Source organism: Phoxinus phoxinus, assembly GCF_949152265.1.
Source record: "Phoxinus phoxinus genome assembly, chromosome: 21".
Lineage (NCBI taxonomy): Eukaryota > Metazoa > Chordata > Actinopteri > Cypriniformes > Leuciscidae > Phoxinus > Phoxinus phoxinus.
Window position 1 is genome coordinate 256,030 of NC_136896.1, and position 16,471 is coordinate 272,500.

General features: G+C 53.7%; 1 protein-coding gene across 1 annotated transcript in view; it reads right to left on the reverse strand.

Moving 5' to 3' along the window:
• Window positions 1–8,743: 8,743 nt before the first annotated feature.
• Window positions 8,744–16,471, reverse strand: part of LOC306989950 (uncharacterized protein) — a 14,581-nt gene continuing 6,853 nt past the window's right edge. The window contains exon 7 of the mRNA XM_079596062.1: window positions 8,744–10,650. Coding sequence (XP_079452188.1) covers window positions 10,483–10,650 — 168 coding nt within the window. The 3' untranslated portion in view covers window positions 8,744–10,482. The remainder of the gene's footprint in view (window positions 10,651–16,471) is intronic.

Sequence of the window (16,471 nt, forward strand, 5' to 3'; positions counted from 1 at the left end):
CTCACGATCTCCTCCTCCTCACGATCTCCTCCTCACGATCTCCTCCTCCTCACGATCTTCTCCTCACGATCTCCTCCTCCTCACGATCTCCTCCTCCTCACGATCTCCTCCTCCTCACAATCTCCTCCTCCTCACAATCTCCTCCTCACAATCTCCTCCTCCTCACGATCTCCTCACGATCTCCTCCTCCTCACAATCTCCTCCTCACAATCTCCTCCTCCTCATAAGCTCCTCCTCCTCATGATCTCCTCCTCACGATCTCCTCCTCCTCAGGACCTCCTCCTCATGATCTCTTCCTCCTCATGATCTCCTCCTCCTCATGATCTCCTCCTCCTCACGATCTCCTCCTCCTCAGGATCTCCTCCTCCTCACGATCTCCTCCTCCTCACGATCTCCTCCTCCTCACGATCTCCTCCTCCTCACGATTTCCTCCTCACAATCTCCTCCTCACGATCTCCTCCTCCTCATGATCTCCTCCTCACGATCTCCTCCTCCTCACAATCTCCTCCTCCTCACGATCTCCTCCTGCTCATGATCTCCTCCTCATGATCTCCTCCTCCTCAGGATCTCCTCCTCCTCAGGATCTCCTCACGATCTCCTCCTCCTCAGGATCTCCTCCTCCTCACGATCTCCTCCTCCTCCGGATCTCCTCACGATCTCCTCCTCCTCAGGATCTCCTCCTCATGATCTCCTCCTCCTCAGGATCTCCTCCTCCTCACGATCTCCTCCTCATGATCTCCTCCTAATAATCTCCTCCTCCTCATGATCTCCTCCTAAAAATCTCCTCCTCACGATCTCCTCCTCCTCATGATCTCCTCCTCATGATCTCCTCCTCATGATCTCCTCCTCACGATCTCCTCCTCCTCATGATCTCCTCCTCCTCATGATCTCCTCCTCCTCATGATCTCCTCCTCATGATCTCCTCATGATCTCCTCCTCCTCATGATCTCCTCATGATCTCCTCCTGCTCATGATCTCCTCCTCCTCATGATCTCCTCCTGCTCATGATCTCCTCCTCCTCATGATCTCCTCCTGCTCATGATCTCCTCCTCCTCATGATCTCCTCCTCCTCATGATCTCCTCCTCACGATCTCCTCCTCCTCATGATCTCCTCCTCCTCATGATCTCCTCCTCCTCATGATCTCCTCCTCATGATCTCCTCCTCACGATCTCCTCCTCCTCATGATCTCCTCCTCCTCATGATCTCCTCCTCCTCATGATCTCCTCCTCCTCATGATCTCCTCCTCACGATCTCCTCCTCATGATCTCCTCCTCACGATCTCCTCCTCCTCATGATCTCCTCCTCCTCATGATCTCCTCCTCATAATCTCCTCCTCATGATCTCCTCCTCCTCATGATCTCCTCACGATCTCCTCCTCCTCATGATCTCCTCCTCATGATCTCCTCCTCCTCATGATCTCCTCCTCCTCATGATCTCCTCCTCCTCATGATCTCCTCCTCCTCATGATCTCCTCCTCCTCATGATCTCCTCCTCCTCATGATCTCCTCCTCCTCATGATCTCCTCCTCATAATCTCCTCCTCATGATCTCCTCCTCCTCATGATCTCCTCCTCCTCACGATCTCCTCCTCCTCATGATCTCCTCCTCATGATCTCCTCCTCATGATCTCCTCCTCATGATCTCCTCCTCACGATCTCCTCCTCCTCATGATCTCCTCCTCCTCATGATCTCCTCCTCCTCACGATCTCCTCCTCCTCATGATCTCCTCCTCCTCATGATCTCCTCCTCCTCATGATCTCCTCCTCCTCATGATCTCCTCCTCATGATCTCCTCCTCACGATCTCCTCCTCCTCATGATCTCCTCCTCATGATCTCCTCCTCATGATCTCCTCCTCATGATCTCCTCCTCATGATCTCCTCCTCCTCATGATCTCCTCCTCATGATCTCCTCCTCACGATCTCCTCCTCCTCATGATCTCCTCCTCACGATCTCCTCCTCCTCATGATCTCCTCCTCCTCATGATCTCCTCCTCATAATCTCCTCCTCATGATCTCCTCCTCCTCATGATCTCCTCACGATCTCCTCCTCCTCATGATCTCCTCCTCCTCATGATCTCCTCCTCCTCATGATCTCCTCCTCCTCATGATCTCCTCCTCCTCATGATCTCCTCCTCCTCATGATCTCCTCCTCCTCATGATCTCCTCCTCCTCACGATCTCCTCCTCCTCATGATCTCCTCCTCATGATCTCCTCCTCATGATCTCCTCCTCATGATCTCCTCCTCACGATCTCCTCCTCCTCATGATCTCCTCCTCCTCACGATCTCCTCCTCATGATCTCCTCCTCACGATCTCCTCCTCCTCATGATCTCCTCCTCCTCATGATCTCCTCCTCCTCATGATCTCCTCCTCCTCATGATCTCCTCCTCACGATTTCCTCCTCATGATCTCCTCCTCCTCACGATCTCCTCCTCATGATCTCCTCCTCACGATCTCCTCCTCCTCATGATCTCCTCCTCCTCATGATCTCCTCCTCCTCATGATCTCCTCCTCCTCATGATCTCCTCCTTACGATTTCCTCCTCATGATCTCCTCCTCCTCACGATCTCCTCCTCATGATCTCCTCCTCACGATCTCCTCCTCCTCATGATCTCCTCCTCACGATCTCTTCCTCCTCACGATCTCCTCCTCCTCATGATCTCCTCCTCCTCACGATCTCCTCCTCATGATCTCCTCCTCATGATCTCCTCCTCATGATCTCCTCCTCATGATCTCCTCCTCCTCACGATCTCCTCCTCATGATCTCCTCCTCACGATCTCCTCCTCCTCATGATCTCCTCCTCCTCATGATCTCCTCCTCATAATCTCCTCCTCATGATCTCCTCCTCCTCATGATCTCCTCCTTACGATTTCCTCCTCATGATCTCATCCTCATGATCTCCTCCTCCTCATGATCTCCTCCTCATAATCTCCTCCTCATGATCTCCTCCTTACGATTTCCTCCTCATGATCTCCTCCTCATGATCTCCTCCTCCTCATGATCTCCTCCTCATAATCTCCTCCTCATGATCTCCTCCTCCTCATGATCTCCTCCTCATGATCTCCTCCTCCTCATGATCTCCTCCTTACGATTTCCTCCTCATGATCTCATCCTCATAATAGTAGCAGTCGTTCTCTGCCATGTTTAAAATTATGGTATGATACAATCAGAAACGCGAGTATTATGATTATCTGAGTTTCCCAGCAGTAAATATGACTTTATATGTTCATCTACAATTTCCAACTAGGAAATTTCAAGTAGGAAACTCATAATTATGATAGCATGTGAAGGCAGCATCACTGTCTATAAAACATACAATATGTTTCAAATGTTTATGTATATATCTAAATATGCACTACTTTAATTTCCAAGACAAGGCGATGTAGCAATTGTGGAAAAATTAATAAAGAATAGCAGTTCACAGCAGCAGTCGTTCTCCTCTCCGCAATGTTGAAGGTTTGAATGTTGAAGTGGAACACCACACACACACACACCACACACACACACCACACACACACACCTCCAGACATTTGTATTCGACATGCCATTATTGCATTAAAGCTTAGCTTGTCTGGCGGCTTCGCTGCTTCAACATCCTGAACATCATGCGTGCGCTGCTGAGTGATGTCACTGATTCCTGATTGGCAGTAATGACTCCAGGCTCGTTAGAGGACTCGAGCTGCACATGAGTGGCGTTCAGAGGTCATGACCTCATCTGCGCTGACTGGAGCGAATTACACGTTTCCTGCATCTTTGCGTTTGCTAAATTGGAAAATTGACTTCCTCGTCCGGCTTCTGGAGAGCCGAGGAGATCCTGATGAAGCTCTCGCCCGGACCAGAACCGGCTCACAGTGAAGCTCTCGCCCGGACCAGAACCGGATCAGAACCGGCTCACAGTGAAGCTCTCGCCCGGACCAGAACCGGCTCACAGTGAAGCTCTCGCCCGGACCAGAACCGGCTCACAGTGAAGCTCTCGCCCGGACCAGAACCGGCTCACAGTGAAGCTCTCGCCCGGACCAGAACCGGCTCACAGTGAAGCTCTCGCCCGGACCAGAACCGGCTCACAGTGAAGCTCTCGCCCAGATTGGAACCGGATCAGAACCGGCTCACAGTGAAGCTCTCGCCCGGACCAGAACCGGCTCACAGTGAAGCTCTCGCCCGGATCAGAACCGGCTCACAGTGAAGCTCTCGCCCGGATCGGAACCGGATCAGAACCGGCTCACAGTGAAGCTCTCGCCCGGATCAGAACCGGCTCACAGTGAAGCTCTCGCCCGGATCAGAACCGGCTCACAGTGAAGCTCTCGCCCGGACCAGAACCGGCTCACAGTGAAGCTCTCGCCCGGACCAGAACCGGCTCACAGTGAAGCTCTCGCCCGGATCAGAACCGGCTCACAGTGAAGCTCTCGCCCAGATTGGAACCGGATCAGAACCGGCTCACAGTGAAGCTCTCGCCCGGACCAGAACCGGCTCACAGTGAAGCTCTCGCCCGGATCAGAACCGGCTCACAGTGAAGCTCTCGCCCGGATCGGAACCGGATCAGAACCGGCTCACAGTGAAGCTCTCGCCCGGATCAGAACCGGCTCACAGTGAAGCTCTCGCCCGGATCAGAACCGGCTCACAGTGAAGCTCTCGCCCGGATCGGAACCGGATCAGAACCGGCTCACAGTGAAGCTCTCGCCCGGATCGGAACCGGATCAGAACCCGCTCACAGTGAAGCTCTCGCCCGGATCGGAACCGGATTAGAACCGGCTCACAGTGAAGCTCTCGCCCGGATCAGAACCGGCTCACAGTGAAGCTCTCGCCCGGATCAGAACCGGCTCACAGTGAAGCTCTCGCCCGGATCGGAACCGGATCAGAACCGGCTCACAGTGAAGCTCTCGCCCGGATCAGAACCGGCTCACAGTGAAGCTCTCGCCCGGATCGGAACCGGATCAGAACCGGCTCACAGTGAAGCTCTCGCCCGGATCAGAACCGGCTCACAGTGAAGCTCTCGCCCGGATCAGAACCGGCTCACAGTGAAGCTCTCGCCCGGATCAGAACCGGCTCACAGTGAAGCTCTCGCCCGGATCGGAACCGGCTCACAGTGAAGCTCTCGCCCGGATCGGAACCGGATCAGAACCGGCTCACAGTGAAGCGGCTCGACCCAGAGATCGAGTCAGAACCACGCATCTTCACACATAAATCATACAAAGATTGAACTAATTAACTAAGTATACATTTAAGTAATGTGCAAAAATACATATTAAATAATAAATTGAGTAGGACAAATACATTTAGATTTAAATAAACTGCATAATTTCCATCCGCTCATATCTGGCAGCTTTTGTTTGTTTTTGGTGGAAAAAAACTTGACGTCGAATTTCATTCCTTCATCATTTCTCAAGAAAGCATAATCAGGTGTGTGTGGGTGGTGTGTGTGTGTGTGTGTGTGGGTGGTGTGTGTGTGTGTTTGATGAGGACCAGGGCTGGCTCTCCGTTTGAGTGTCGAGTTGGAACTGGAAGCAGGCGAGGCTGAAGCAGGACACACACACACACGCACGCACGCACGCACACACACACACACACACACACACACACACACACACACACACACACACACACACACACACACTGAAGTATTGCTGATGTCAGACTCAGATTGAAGGCTTTATTGCTGTGTTTGGAGATGATCTCGCGGATGTGAAAGTGAGAAAAGCATTCGAACATTCCTGAGTTATTACCCAGAATGCAGCAGCGGTCGAAACACTAACGGATGGTTTGAGTAAATCTAATGATCTTTTCCTGCAGTAAAGATGTTTTGAAACCGAAACCTGTGTCTCGTTCTCACATCATGTGACCCAAGCTGGATTCACCTGTGGGGTCAAAGGTGAAGGTGATGAAATGATTGACAGTTCGCGGTCCGGATCAGTCAGACCCGTATGAGAACTGATGGGTCATTACTGGAGTGGGCGGAGCGCCAGCGGCTGCTGACTCTGTGATTGGCCGAGAGCTGGTCGGGTTAGTTTGCCTGTAATGATCTCCCTCGGCTTCATCAAAGCATTTCATAATCACACAGGCACATGTTGATGACATCATGTGGAATTATTATTATAGTCATTAAAATAGCATGAAATATCAATTATTCCACATTAAGTGACAAAAATAAATATATATATATATAATAAAACCTTTAACAGATCAAAATATCCTGAATATTCTCACAAACGAGGCCAGAAAGGGATCATAATCATAATCAATATGATGACACAATTATCTTTTCTATGTTTAGGCTTTTAAAGCCACTTTAAAAAACTGGTGAACATTGTAAAGGTCATCGAGAACATCGAGATATACTAGCATCTCAAGAATGTTTAGAACATAGATGAATCTATAAAAGCTTAAAGGGGTTGATTATGATTCCACTTTTCGAACTGTAGTTGGTGTGTGATGTTGTGTTTGATCATAAACTACATCTGCAGAGTTAAAGAGCGAACCTAACCTAACCCTAACCCTAACCCAACCTAACCCTAACCTAACCCCAACCCTAACCCAACCTAACCCTAACCCAACCTAACCCACCCTAACCCTAACCTCGTGACACAGGCCCTTTTTGGGTGCCCCGGGATACCTTGCGGTGTTAACGAAGGGGGACTTGGGAAGGGAGGTAGGTATCCAGCCCCTCTGGGTCCACTTGGACAGCACGCAGAGACGGTGGCCTTGGGTTTAAAGGCCGTAACTGGAACCCAATCTTCTATCGATGATTAACATCAGGGGGTTATATAGGATGTTGAGGTTGTAGTGGGTTTGGAGGGGAGACATTGTAAATTATTGGTGGTGTTTAAAGAGCCACTTAAGGACTTAGTTGGTGGAGAGATGTAGGTGGAAGTTAAGTGATGGAGACATAGGTTGAGGGGATGTAGAGGTTATTAGGAACACACACCCAGGGCTGATCTCCTTGGGTGGGCCACTCGGAGGAGGGTGTATGCTGTTTAAAGAGCCGGAACACCCAATGATCCTGAGGTACACCACTGAAGATGTGTTCTTTACGTTTGGATGGATTTGGCTAGTTTATGGTTTTGTGGATATCCTTGGGTCTCTCAAAAAAAAATTTTTTGGGACTTACATTAAATAAATACTTAAAACTTACCCTTTAAAAAAAAGGGGGGCCCAATTTGTGCAGGGTTGAGCTGTCCTTGGTCTTCTAGTAATCATCAGGGGAGTGGGTGGGGACGGGCATAAGTAGAATAATTGATTGGAGTTGGTATAGGTGGATCAGCCTCAGCAAAAACATGCGCCGGCCAGGGCATTCCTGCGTCCTTCCTAATCTAAACCAGAAAACCAGGAGAGGTTGTCTGGGGGAAGGCGTTGACCTTACAAAAAACCCAACCCTAACCCTGACCCTAACCCTAACCCTAACTCTAACCCTAACAGCAAAGGGAGATATAGCAAAAATCGCTTTTTAAGGACTACAACAAACGGCTGCAGGAACTACACGACATTAGTGACGCCACCGACCCTAAACTCAACCCAACTTTTATTTATAAAGCACTTTCTAACCCATTAGAGTGGACCAGTGCTGTCCATAAGAGGTAAATAATACAGAAACATAAAATAACATCAAAACACCAAGAAAATCAAACGACACAATCACTCACAGTTCAGCCTAATCTAACGTCAATGATAAAACAAATGTCTACATTTTTACATAACTAAACTGTGCATAACCCCGCCCCCTGCGCACACACACACACACACACTAACACACACACACACACACACACACACACGTAGAGGAGAGGAGCTGCTGTAGTCGAGTGTGCATAGCCCCGCCCCCTGCACACACACACACACACACACACATGTTGAGGAGAGGAGCTGCTGTAGTCGAGTGTGCATAGCCCCGCCCCCTGCACACACACACACACACACACACACACACACGTTGAGGAGAGGAGCTGCTGTAGTCGAGTGTGCATAGCCCCGCCCCCTGCACACACACACACACACACACACACACACACACACACGTTGAGGAGAGGAGCTGCTGTAATCGAGTGTGCATAGCCCCGCCCCCTGCACACACACACACACACACACACACACACACACACACGTTGAGGAGAGGAGCTGCTGTAGTCGAGTGTGCATAGCCCCGCCCCCTGCACACACACACACACACACACACACACACGTAGAGGAGAGGAGCTGCTGTAGTCGAGTGTGCATAGCCCCGCCCCCTGCACACACACACACACACACACACACACACACACACATGTTGAGGAGAGGAGCTGCTGTAGTCGAGTGTGCATAGCCCCGCCCCCTGCACACACACACACACACACACACACACACACACACACATGTTGAGGAGAGGAGCTGCTGTAGTCGAGTGTGCATAGCCCCGCCACCTGCACACACACACACACACACACACACACACACACACACATGTTGAGGAGAGGAGCTACTGTAGTCGAGTGTGCATAGCCCCGCCCCCTGCACACACACACACACACACACACACACACACACACATGTTGAGGAGAGGAGCTGCTGTAGTCGAGTGTGCATAGCCCCGCCCCCTGCACACACACACACACACACACACACACACACATGTTGAGGAGAGGAGCTGCTGTAGTCGAGTGTGCATAGCCCCGCCCCCTGCACACACACACACACACACACACACACACACACACACACACACACACGTTGAGGAGAGGAGCTGCTGTAGTCGAGCACATCATGAGTTCAAGCTAAAGCTGTCACATCTCTGTTCACATTTATTGCAATACAGTTCATAACACACGCGATCTCACGTCACTGCAGGGATCTTACACAGTCCCACACCAGCGATTTACAGACGATCAGGACAGAATATGCTAATCAGTGACAAGATAAACTCCACATCAGCGACATCCTCCCGCCAGCTCACCGCCAGTTCTTCTCGAGTCTCCACCAGTGTCCGACTCCGGCCAGTTAGGCTAAAAGTTTTTGATATTTTCAGTGCGTGTGTGAGTTAATCTGAGCTGCTAACACACACACACACACACACACACACACACACACACACACACACTCACACACTCTGGGGACAACAGAGACTTATTTCACATCTTGTAAACAGGGGCATCATGCCGATGATGAGTCATCACTGTACTCAACACACAGGAGATCACTCACGACTCACTCACGACTCACTCACGACTCACTCACGACTCACTCACGACTCACTCACGACTCACTCACGACTCACTCACGACTCACTCACGACTCACTCACGACTCACTCACGACTCACTCACTCACGACTCACTCACTCCTCACTCACTCACGACTCACTCACTCACGACTCACTCACTCACGACTCACTCACGACTCACTCACTCACGACTCACTCACTCACGACTCACTCACTCACTCACGACTCACTCACGACTCACTCACGACTCACTCACTCACGACTCACTCACTCACGACTCACTCACTCACGACTCACTCACGACTCACTCACGACTCACTCACGACTCACTCACGACTCACTCACGACTCACTCACGACTCACTCACGACTCACTCACGACTCACTCACGACTCACTCACGACTCACTCACGACTCACTCACGACTCACTCACGACTCACTCACTCACGACTCACTCACTCCTCACTCACTCACGACTCACTCACTCACGACTCACTCACTCACGACTCACTCACGACTCACTCACTCACGACTCACTCACTCACGACTCACTCACGACTCACTCACTCACGACTCACTCACTCACGACTCACTCACTCACGACTCACTCACTCACGACTCACTCACGACTCACTCACGACTCACTCACGACTCACTCACGACTCACTCACGACTCACTCACGACTCACTCACGACTCACTCACGACTCACTCACTCACGACTCACTCACTCCTCACTCACTCACGACTCACTCACTCACGACTCACTCACTCACGACTCACTCACGACTCACTCACTCACGACTCACTCACTCACGACTCACTCACTCACGACTCACTCACTCACGACTCACTCACTCACCACTCACTCACTCACCACTCACTCACGACTCACTCACGACTCACTCACGACTCACTCACGACTCACTCACGACTCACTCACGACTCACTCACGACTCACTCACTCACGACTCACTCACTCCTCACTCACTCACGACTCACTCACTCACGACTCACTCACTCACTCACTCACGACTCACTCACGACTCACTCACGACTCACTCACGACTCACTCACTCACGACTCACTCACTCACGACTCACTCACTCACGACTCACTCACTCACGACTCACTCACTCACGACTCACTCACTCACGACTCACTCACGACTCACTCACGACTCACTCACGACTCACTCACGACCTCACGAGTTGCCTTATGACACAGAGTATGGAGTATATCTGTCCATCATGAGTTGATCATCGGTCAGTGTGCCGGCGTGGACAGACGGTGCTCCTCAGATGCTCAGTGTGACGGAGCGGACGCTGCCGGCCGGGATCCTGGCGTCTGCAGTCTCTCCTCGGATGCGGAAGATCACGCGTGTGCTGGACGGGATCGTTGCCGTGGCGATAAGCGGTTTTCCCAGCCAACCCTGCGCTCCTCGCTTGTACATGGAGACGGTGACCTGCACGCACGCACACACACGCACGCACACACACACACACACACACACACACACACACACACACACACACACACACACACACACACACACACACACACACACACACACACACACACACACACCCTGGATATTAGACATGGCCAAGTACACACTCTGTCTTTGCTCTTGACCACATGTAGGCGTAGAGACTGCAAGTGTGTGTAGAACTTTTGATTACTTGAGTATGTAAAATAAACTTCTCCATGTCGGTTCAGTCTGTGTAACTAACAGAACACACACACACACACACACACACAGCGGACGCATGTAGATGGTGAAGTAAAGGATGTGTATGAACTGCACAGATCTGCCGTCACGCGGAGCGGCACATAATGGAGGAAAACACTCGAGCATCAAAGACCCGGCCGGTTTGAAAAGCAGATCTGTGGATTACAGTCATGAGTCCCGTCGCTCGTCTCCGGGTGCGTGTGTGTGTGTGTGTGTATGTGTGTCACACAATGGCCGCTTAATGAGATTCACACATCCACAGATAATAGACGCGTCGATCTGAAGGAGTATTTCCAGCCTCACAGGATTAAAACCTTTCTCTTCTCATGGCTTGATTTTCTTTCAGTCTTGCGGCCCACAATCTTTCAATTACGTTTTTTCTGGCCATCCGTTCATCCATCCGAGAAAAGTGAACTGGTGAAGAGTTAGTTAATGGAGGCAGAGATCAGCGTTCGCTGTGTGGTAAAGCTCTTTGAACATGACACGTGTGTGTGTGTGTGTGTGTGTGTGTGTGTGAGTGTGTGTGAGTGTGTTGTATTAATATTGGCCTCCCTGTGCAGCTAACCCACACGTTAACGTCCCGGTAATCCACACACTGCACACTTTTCTTGTCTTGTTTTCCAGCTCAAATATCGAAACATTCTTGAACACGGCCCGTCCGCCCGCGAGCGCTAGGACTCTGACCCGCGAGCGCTAGGACTCTGACCCGCGAGCGCTAGGACTCTGACCCGCGAGCGTTAGGACTGTGACCCGCGAGCGCTAGGACTCTGACCCGCGAGCGCTAGGACTCTGACCCGCGAGCGCTAGGACTCTGACCCGCGAGCGCTAGGACTCTGACCCGCGAGCGCTAGGACTCTGACCCGCGAGCGCTAGGACTCTGACCCGCGAGCGCTAGGACTCTGACCCGCGAGCGCTAGGACTCTGACCCGCGAGCGCTAGGACTGTGACCCGCGAGCGCTAGGACTGTGACCCGCGAGCGCTAGGACTGTGACCCGCGAGCACTAGGACTGTGACCCGCGAGCGCTAGGACTGTGACCCGCGAGCGCTAGGACTCTGACCCGCGAGCGCTAGGACTGTGACCCGCGAGCGCTAGGACTGTGACCCGCGAGCGCTAGGACTCTGACCCGCGAGCGCTAGGACTCTGACCCGCGAGCGCTAGGACTCTGACCCGCGAGCGCTAGGACTCTGACCCGCGAGCGCTAGGACTGTGACCCGCGAGCGCTAGGACTCTGACCCGCGAGCGCTAGGACTCTGACCCGCGAGCGCTAGGAATCTGACCCGCGAGCGCTAGGACTCTGACCCGCGAGCGCTAGGACTGTGACCCGCGAGCGCTAGGACTGTGACCCGCGAGCGCTAGGACTGTGACCCGCGAGTGCTAGGACTCTGACCCGCGAGCGCTAGGACTGTGACCCGCGAGCGCTAGGACTGTGACCCGCGAGTGCTAGGACTCTGACCCGCGAGCGCTAGGACTGTGACCCGCGAGCGCTAGGACTCTGACCCGCGAGCGCTAGGACTCTGACCCGCGAGCGCTAGGACTGTGACCCGCGAGCGCTAGGACTGTGACCCGCGAGCGCTAGGACTCTGACCCGCGAGCGCTAGGACTCTGACCCGCGAGCGCTAGGACTCTGACCCGCGAGCGCTAGGACTCTGACCCGCGAGCGCTAGGACTCTGACCCGCGAGCGCTAGGACTCTGACCCGCGAGCGCTAGGACTCTGACCCGCGAGCGCTAGGACTCTGACCCGCGAGCGCTAGGACTCTGACCCGCGAGCGCTAGGACTCTGACCCGCGAGCGCTAGGACTGTGACCCGCGAGCGCTAGGACTCTGACCCGCGAGCGCTAGGACTGTGACCCGCGAGCGCTAGGACTGTGACCCGCGAGCGCTAGGACTGTGACCCGCGAGCACTAGGACTGTGACCCGCGAGCGCTAGGACTGTGACCCGCGAGCGCTAGGACTGTGACCCGCGAGCGCTAGGACTGTGACCCGCGAGCGCTAGGACTCTGACCCGCGAGCGCTAGGACTCTGACCCGCGAGCGCTAGGACTCTGACCCGCGAGCGCTAGGACTCTGACCCGCGAGCGCTAGGACTGTGACCCGCGAGCGCTAGGACTCTGACCCGCGAGCGCTAGGACTCTGACCCGCGAGCGCTAGGACTCTGACCCGCGAGCGCTAGGACTCTGACCCGCGAGCGCTAGGACTCTGACCCGCGAGCGCTAGGACTGTGACCCGCGAGCGCTAGGACTGTGACCCGCGAGCGCTAGGACTCTGACCCGCGAGCGCTAGGACTCTGACCCGCGAGCGCTAGGACTCTGACCCGCGAGCGCTAGGACTCTGACCCGCGAGCGCTAGGACTCTGACCCGCGAGCGCTAGGACTCTGACCCGCGAGCGCTAGGACTCTGACCCGCGAGCGCTAGGACTCTGACCCGCGAGCGCTAGGACTCTGACCCGCGAGCGCTAGGACTGTGACCCGCGAGCGCTAGGACTCTGACCCGCGAGCGCTAGGACTCTGACCCGCGAGCGCTAGGACTGTGACCCGCGAGCGCTAGGACTCTGACCCGCGAGCGCTAGGACTGTGACCCGCGAGCGCTAGGACTGTGACCCGCGAGCGCTAGGACTGTGACCCGCGAGCGCTAGGACTGTGACCCGCGAGCGCTAGGACTGTGACCCGCGAGCGCTAGGACTCTGACCCGCGAGCGCTAGGACTGTGACCCGCGAGCGCTAGGACTGTGACCCGCGAGCGCTAGGACTGTGACCCGCGAGCGCTAGGACTCTGACCCGCGAGCGCTAGGACTCTGACCCGCGAGCGCTAGGACTCTGACCCGCGAGCGCTAGGACTCTGACCCGCGAGCGCTAGGACTCTGACCCGCGAGCGCTAGGACTGTGACCCGCGAGCGCTAGGACTCTGACCCGCGAGTGCTAGGACTGTGACCCGCGAGCGCTAGGACTCTGACCCGCGAGCGCTAGGACTGTGACCCGCGAGCGCTAGGACTGTGACCCGCGAGCGCTAGGACTGTGACCCGCGAGCGCTAGGACTCTGACCCGCGAGCGCTAGGACTGTGACCCGCGAGCGCTAGGACTGTGACCCGCGAGCGCTAGGACTCTGACCCGCGAGCGCTAGGACTCTGACCCGCGAGCGCTAGGACTCTGACCCGCGAGCGCTAGGACTGTGACCCGCGAGCGCTAGGACTGTGACCCGCGAGCGCTAGGACTCTGACCCGCGAGCGCTAGGACTCTGACCCGCGAGTGCTAGGACTGTGACCCGCGAGCGCTAGGACTCTGACCCGCGAGCGCTAGGACTCTGACCCGCGAGTGCTAGGACTGTGACCCGCGAGCGCTAGGACTCTGACCCGCGAGCGCTAGGACTGTGACCCGCGAGCGCTAGGACTCTGACCCGCGAGCGCTAGGACTCTGACCCGCGAGTGCTAGGACTGTGACCCGCGAGCGCTAGGACTCTGACCCGCGAGCGCTAGGACTCTGACCCGCGAGCGCTAGGACTGTGACCCGCGAGCGCTAGGACTGTGACCCGCGAGCGCTAGGACTGTGACCCGCGAGCGCTAGGACTGTGACCCGCGAGCGCTAGGACTGTGACCCGCGAGTGCTAGGACTCTGACCCGCGAGCGCTAGGACTGTGACCCGCGAGCGCTAGGACTGTGACCCGCGAGTGCTAGGACTCTGACCCGCGAGCGCTAGGACTCTGACCCGCGAGTGCTAGGACTGTGACCCGCGAGCGCTAGGACTCTGACCCGCGAGCGCTAGGACTGTGACCCGCGAGCGCTAGGACTCTGACCCGCGAGCGCTAGGACTCTGCCGGGTTGAATCTGCCCTCAGAAACGCTCCTGATGGCATTAGCCGGGCCGCACGCACGCGGCTGCTGCTAATCGGGTTGAAGACGTTATTGATGCCCAGTGTTATTAAGTGTGATTATCAAAACAACAGACAATGAGCCCAAGTGTTCAGTAACCGGGTTATCTCTGAGCACAACAGATGCAGAAGCTCTGCAGAGCGAGGAACTGCAGATAAAGACCATTGCAGATAAACATCACCGCACAAGTTCTGATCACATCTGGCTAATCGCATTTCACAGCAAATGAGGGATTAAAGGAGAGCGACAGATTTTATTGGCAATCAGGAAGTAGACGTTCATTAAAGTGCCTAATATCTGGCAAAACACTCCACACGCCTGACAACGGTCAAACCCAGCGGCAGATTACCTCACAGAGCGCTGGTTAGTATGGGTCAGTCAGCTTAGCATCCACGTTTTCTGGTTCTGACAGCAACACTAGAGACTCCAGAAACTTCTCCAACACTTGCGATCACAAATCTGTTCATACAGTTAAATCCACTTTCCCACTTTACTCTAAATGACTCACACACTCTCAAGTGTGTGAAGCTGATGTCCTCCGATAAACGAGAGACACGACGAGACCATAAACCTGTCGATATATTCCTCATCCTCATCCTCATCCTCCATCTGCATAATGAAGAACTCAAGCTCAACTTCTCGAGTTCCTTCAGTGAATGCGACGCGAGGCTAATGAAACCAAAGGAAAAGCGTTAATAGCCATTAGCTGAACACACAGAGACTCTGAGCGCGGCCGTGGTTCTGAACGACCATTCCGATCAAGAGCAGCCGCTCCAGTGTGCGGGTCACCCCACAGAACCTGCCGGCGCTCAGCTGGCGGACCATGAAGAGCGGCGACGAGAATGAAAACGATCAAAAAACAGTGAAAGGACATAATCATCCTCTTCACACAAATATATTCAAAATATGCATAACATAATCTGCCCTCGATTATACAGGAAATATACGTGATTATCACTCGTGCTGAGTCTGCGATGTAGAGCGGATCTTGATTTCCTGGAGTGTGTCTGAAGGGCTTGAACAGCAGCACTCACACACACACACACATCACACACACACATCACACACACACACATCACACACACATCACACACACACATCACACACACACATCACACACACATCACACACACATCACACACACACATCACACACACACATCACACACACATCACACACACACATCACACACACACATCACACACACACATCACACACACATCACACACACATCACACACACACATCACACACACACATCACACACACACACACGCACATCACACACACACATCACACACACATCACACACACATCACACACACATTACACACACACACACACACACACACACACACACACACATCACACACACACACACACACACACACATTACACACACACATTACACACACATCACACACACATCACACACACACATCACACACACACATCACACACACACATCACACACACATCACACACACATCACACACACACATTACACACACATCACACACACATCACACACACACATCACACACACATCACACACACATACACACACACACATCACACACACATCACACACACACATCACACACACATACATCACACACACATCACACACACACATCACACACACATCACACACACACATCACACACACACACACACACACATCACACACACAC